We start from the raw sequence: 6790 nt of genomic DNA, 5'->3' as shown, positions 1-6790 counted from the left end.
TTGCGGATAGGTATAACGAAATGTAAAAAGTTACGAAGTGTAGGCCTAAACAACAAGAGTATGTCACAAAAACAAAGCATGCGCACAAATTCAATTGCAGGTAAATCTGTAATAACGAGTTGATAGCTACTAGAATCCGTGATTCCCGAGTTACTCGTATGACATCTTTTAGCTTTCGAGATGAAGAGAGAAGGAAACAACACTCCATAACAATTTGAGATGATAAATGGTTTTCTTTTAAGTTCGCATAGGATTTTTCAATGACACCAACACATATGTAACCGTCAAAGCCAATGTTGGCGTTCCATACTTAGAGCCGCCTTCACGTTACAGAGACCGTATGCTGCGGAACCGTTGAATTAAATGGACGTAAACTGTATCAACGACCGTACGCACAGAATTGTGCGTAGCAAGCTCGCGAGTAGTTTGTTTTCCGTTCCTTCCCTCGAGTGCGCCCGTCTGTTATTTACCTCGCGAAATCCTCGAGGTGTAGCGAAGCACAGTTTAGGTCCGTGTAACAGAACGCTATTAAGTGGTAAATAATCGCAATATCACCAATTCCTAGAGAGTTTTCTTCATTGTGAACACTACGGCTTAAACCCTCTACGGTTTATTTCAGTGTGAAAAAAATTGCTTATCAAGTAAATATGTAACTTACTACCGTATAATTGCAGCCTCGGCGACCCGTTTCACCTTCTTTTGTCGGAGTCATATAATTTCTGACTGATCGGCAATTCTCTCAATGCAATGTAAAGAGAAAAGCGCGTGCTGTTATCTGGTCAAAATTAGCGTTTTATCATGTAAGCATCAGTAAAAATAGAAAAGAGAATAACACAAACGACAAAACTATGACAGATTCTTTTTAAACGCAAGAAACTGAACAAAGTGGTAGAATTCAACTTAAGGTAGAACGCACCTCGGGGACAGACATTCGGACTCTCAAACTTTAACAATTCTCTTCTGATATACCACATGTGGGGGTTCATTTTAAAGCTCTTGGTAAAAGAAAACTTTCACCGGCTTAGTTTTTCGAAATTCGAAAATTTTTATTTTTCTCCATAGAGTTAACACAGGGATGGCGGCCATTTTGAATTCCTAATATCGGTAAATCTTGGGTAATTTGTTTCTCTAGTACCAAAATTTGCACGGTGACCCCCTATTTTTATTCTTGATTTTGAAAGAGAATGATTGAAAGATTCCTTGAGGAAAGTTAGAGCAAAAGTTTAAGTCTTTCACTTTCGAGGTGCATACTACCTTCATGGGTTCGTCAAGCCAGAAAATCATATGTTTCTAATAAGTGCATTTATAATACATGAAAATTATCCATCCGCAAGACTTATTTTATTGCCTTGGTACAGCTTGTCTTTATGACTTTGGAATTCGATACCCATTGTTTACAGTAATTTATTCTGGAAAAATGGATTTATGTGAGCGAGTGACTTTCATGAACCCAGCATGTCAGTGTTGGTGCGACATTCGGGTGCTTTGATATCAGGGATTTGTTGCCCTTGGAGTCAAGGTCAAGAAATTCTGCTACCTCCAACAGTATACGTGTGTGTGTTTGTTTGTTTCTGTGGGTGTCCCCTCCATGCCCTTTGCGTGTTTTGCGCTGTCATATTATCTATTACAGGCTTTTTACTGGCATTCATTGCGACTTTACAGCTCCCTAAAACAGTGAAATCTGTCAGCAGAGGACTGTGCAAACAGCAAAACGAAGGTTCCCCCGAGAAGAAATAAAAATTTAGGGTTTCAAAATTTCGTGTTGTGGGTTTTTTAAAACAGGAAATCAATAAGTAACAGGCTCCGATTAAACCAGCGCAATTGTCAATTTTATGTATCGAATGGCGATTTCCATGAAACAAGAATAAAATGAATGGTTCGCAGACAGAATTGTGATTAAATCAAGGTTAATTGCGCTTTTCGTCGAACTTTTCCAGGAACCCTTTTGCTGTTTTTTAATAAAGTCTAAATTCAAAGCGTTTTTATGATCAAGCTTATGCTATATTAAAGAAAGATGGGTAGATTTTCTCGCCTGTTGAATTTTATTTCGTTAGAAAACATGATGTTTACACATTTGAGAAATGAAGCGTGTATTGAATTAGTACTCTGAGAATCACAGCCATGGCCCGGTATATAAGTTAGCAGCCTTAACCACATCTTATACCAAAAATCACTTTTTTCGAAAAATTCATTCAATGTTAGTAAATTGTTAATCCCTAATTGACGTATTGGTTGGACTTACTTTTATACATGATAAGCAGTTATCGATTGGGTGAGAAAAAATAGTAAATATTTATGCAAATGTACCAAATTTACCGTAGTTGTTATAGAAAAGAAGGGTAAATTTATGCAAATATATGCAAATTACTGGATTTCTAGGCATTTTTCACCTATGTTGACTTGCCCATTAAAAAATCTACTCTCAGACTGGTTGGGTCAAATTTTGTGAAATTTTCAAATGTTTCATTAATACTATACAACAAAATGGCAATTTTGTTTTGAATTAAAGACCTTACAGTGGTGACAAGAATCATTTCAATTTTGTTTATAATGAATTTAATCACTTTTTTAAATGTCAGTCTTTCGGTTCCTTCCATCCAAGTATGAGAATGTACAAACAAAATTGCCGGATTTTAATACATTAGCTCTCGTTTCACGTGATTTTTCAAAGTTCATAAATTAGTGTCAAGCTTTCGACTTCATTTAATTTTTATCAACAATACCAATTTCGAGGTTTCACCTTAAGGTAGTATGCGCCTGGAAGGCGAAAGACTTAAACTTTTGTTAAAACTTTCCTGAATGAAACTCTGAACCATTCTTTTATCAAATCAACAATAAATATTGGGAGTCACCGTGCAAAGTGTGGAACTAAACAAACAAATTACCAAACATTTTGCGATATTTGACATTCAAAATGGCCGCCATTCCTGTGTTAACTCTATGGGGGAATTAAATTTCAGATTTTCAAAAAACTAAGATCACCAATGTTTTTCTTTCTCCAAGCACTTCAACATGAGCCCCAACAAGTGGTAGATCAGAATAGAATTGTAGAATTTGATAGTCCAAATATCTGTCCCCGAGGCGCGTTCTACCTTAAGTCTATTTTCCTTCATCCTATATGCAAAGTTTCAGTTGCCACTGCTCTGAACTTTAGGATCTCTGCTTTTTGAAAATGTTTACAATTAGTAGGCTTCATGACACCTTTGATAATAAATATTGTGCTAGTGACATGCAACGCCAGCAATATGAAGTCCAATTCTTTACCACTTGACTATGTAAGCTTTATTTGTATATGGATGCTAAAAGCAGAACGTATCTTCAAGTACATAGTAATATATCTTACTTAAGTTTCATGCATCCTGCAATCTTCAGACAGACAGACAGTTAGAACTGAAAATATCCTTAGCTTTACATATATATTTGTAGTTGTCCTTTTAGAAATGCACTAATGAGCACTATACTTTGCCTGCATTGACAAGCAAATCGCTTTTCGTAACTAATTAGTCAATAATTAGTCAATCGAACGGTCAGTCTATATGTTATTCCGTCTGTATATGTTTTATCTGTCTTCCTTTTTATCTATCTATCTATCTATCTATCTATCTATCTATCTATCTATCTATCTATCTATCTATCTATCTATCTATCTATCTATCTATCTATCTATCTATCTATCTATCTATCTATCTATCTATCTATCTATCTGTCTATCTGTCTATCTGTCTATCTGTCTATCTATCTATCTATCTATCTATCTATCTATCTATCTATCTATCTATCTATCTGTCTATCTGTCTATCTGTCTATCAATCTATCTATCTATCTATCTATCTATCTATCTATCTATCTATCTATCTATCTATCTTTCTATCTATCTATCTATCTATCTATCTATCTATCTATCTATCTATCTATCTATCTATCTATCTATCTATCTATCTATCTATCATCTATCTATCTATCTATCTATCTATCTATCTATCTATCTATCTATCTATCTATCTATCTCTATCTATCTATCTATCTATCTATATCTATCTATCTATCTATCTATCTATCTATCTATCTATCTATCTATCTATCTATCTGTCTATTATCTATCTATCTATCTATCTATCTATCTATCTATCTATCTATCTATCTATCTATCTATCTATCTATCTATCTATCTATCTATCTATCTATCTATCTATCTATCTATCTATCTATCTATCTATCTATCTATCTATCTATCTATCTATCTATCTATCTATTCCATTATTGTTGTCAACTCCGTATACACCTTAGGAATGGATGACCCGCTCAAATTAATCGTTATTGCTTTGCGATAGAAAAAAGTTCCCTTCCGTCTGAAGGCAAAATAGCTTTCTTATCCACAGAAAGTGTAGCCCTGGATTTAAATCGAACAGACCAAACAAATATCAGCAATGTGTCATCAATGATGAAGGGTTGTCTATGAATTGATTTTTATTATTTCATACCAGTATATAGATGGCGCAAATGCAGCGATCTGATTGGTCGAGACATTAAAAGAACCGTGATATATTAGCGATATACCACGGTTGGCACACGTGCGAGCTTTCGGTTCGAGCAAAAATCCTGACAAACATGACGTGACGTTAAGTAACCGGTGCACGTTAACTCACATCACAGAACAGACTTTCTGTCTGTTTATTATGTGTTGCAGTTTTGTTATGGAGGTCAGGTCTATAATATCGTCGCCTACTTTTCACTTTCGACGTCACATTCCTAAATCATTGGCGATGACGTCATGTTCAAGCCAATGTCGTGATGATTGTACAAGTCGCGATAATTGCATAACTGTTAAAGACTTCGTCTCCTTACAAAAAATTATCCTAGATACATGTTTTGTCTTATTTGGCGGGGAAACCGCGCAATTTTGCGCGCTTTTTTTAACCTTGCCGTAGTAAGAAGGTGGTATTGTTTCAGGCGCCACCATGCAGACCATGTGCTACCGCTGTAAGCCTATTACACAGCAGTTCCATAAAGAGTCACATGCGCAGAATGGCTGCTCGAAACATCCACATTTCATCTTTCCATCATTTATCCCCACCTATTTCAAATTATTTCGAGGAACAAGCAGGAAACTATGTTTATTTTTTGTCGATTTTCTTCCATTTTTTGAAATTTCGTGTTGAACACAGCGTCAATACGGTGTGCTTCGAAAGCTGCAAACTATGGTTAACCCGCTAGAGGGCTGACGTCATCGTGCTCAGATATTAATGATAATGATAATAACAAATCAGTGAGCAGGGCTGAGTAAAATTTGGTGGCCTAGGGGGTCCTGCCATGGCCTTTTAACTTGCTCACACCTGCTACATTCCCAAGGCCCAAAGTACTGTTTAGTCAGAAGGTGTAGAGAGTTAGTCAGAAGCTCCGGAGTCGTCGAACGCGTGTCAACTACTGGCAGTCCTTGACGGTCCACGGGGATTTTGACACCGCACCCACGGGTTTTGACTCCGGCCCGGCGACGCACCAAGCGCTTCGACGCGACGTCACTCGTAGAGCGCAAACGGGATACAGTGATTGCCAGTGCCGCCATGAACGTTTCGGAGAACATGGACACCAGAGCGCAACTTCATTCGCCGACTCCGCCGCCGCCACCACTGTTGACCGTCGGCAAAAAACTGAACGAGCCGCCGCCTGGTCAGGGGGAATATAAAAGTAAGTCACTTATTTCAACAAGCTTTCCAATATACGAATTATTTACAATGAGAAAGGAAATACCCCTACCAGCTACCAATTTATTTGATTCGTACATAAATAAATGGTCACCTTTTCTTGCACAATAATGATTTCACAATTTACTTTAATTTTTTTAATAACTTTGTGTGCGTGATATATACGATTTCACGATTAGTGCAACTTAAAAACCTCCACTTATAAATGGAGTGATTATCACTGAAAAAATATGAATATGACTTCAAACCCCCTTTCACGTCTTTCGTATTGAAAGAGTCTCCCTTCCGATACGTGATCGAAATTATGTTTGACTTTCAAAATGCTGGTGTGTGGCGACGATTTATATCGAAGTATCCTACTGTATGTTATCATCGTGAGAAATCGACATTCGAACACACCTGAGTTTGGTACTTTAGCGATGGAATGCTGTACGGAGATCTTCACAGACTTGCTTTTTTTTAAGTTGTTAAACAGACCAAAATCAGAGAAAATACAATAGCTATTGTTTTGAAAGGATAACTTCAACGGGAGTCATGAAATGTGCTCGAAGTGAGTATATACATATTTAAGCTATAAACTTGATCGTAAAATATCTATGGAATTAAATCCAATATGTGGATGTTTTATGGTAATGTCGTTAATAAGTATAAAACTGTATAAACATGACAGAAAGGTAAAATAAAAAAAAAATTTGGACAAGTTTAAACAACTGTGAGTCTTTCAGACTTTGTGAATGCGTTCATTTAAGTCACGTTATCAATTTTGAACGTTTTGGGCATTTTTTTGAACGGTAAAATTATCGCTAGAACTCCTAGGGTGCGCGAATGTGTCTGAGAGATAATTTTTACAGATGTGTTTTTTTGCTGTGGGGATGTAAATACAAGTTCATTGATTGTTTAGAATTCCGACGTTTGCATCGCTTATGTTTGCTCTTCGGATAGTGATTCGCACATTGTTTGTCGTCCGGTCATCATAATAAAAAGTTGTATTTAAATAATATGCTGTACAAATGTCACTAAATTGTACTTGAGTACAAAAAATGACGTAACACTTCGTGTTTTGATATTTATTTATCTATTTATTTTGT

The 6790-nt window shown here is 36.4% G+C and overlaps 1 protein-coding gene across 1 annotated transcript in view; it reads left to right on the top strand.

The window, feature by feature from the left end:
* The first annotated feature begins 5369 nt into the window (after positions 1–5369).
* LOC139142484 (nuclear receptor subfamily 2 group E member 1-like) overlaps positions 5370–6790 on the top strand; it is a 31742-nt gene continuing 30321 nt past the window's right edge. The window contains exon 1 of the mRNA XM_070712422.1: positions 5370–5685. Coding sequence (XP_070568523.1) covers positions 5562–5685 — 124 coding nt within the window. The 5' untranslated portion in view covers positions 5370–5561. The remainder of the gene's footprint in view (positions 5686–6790) is intronic.

This window comes from Ptychodera flava, chromosome 10 (genome assembly GCF_041260155.1).
Source record: "Ptychodera flava strain L36383 chromosome 10, AS_Pfla_20210202, whole genome shotgun sequence".
Taxonomy (NCBI): domain Eukaryota; kingdom Metazoa; phylum Hemichordata; class Enteropneusta; family Ptychoderidae; genus Ptychodera; species Ptychodera flava.
This window is presented reverse-complemented; position numbering and strand designations above follow the sequence as displayed.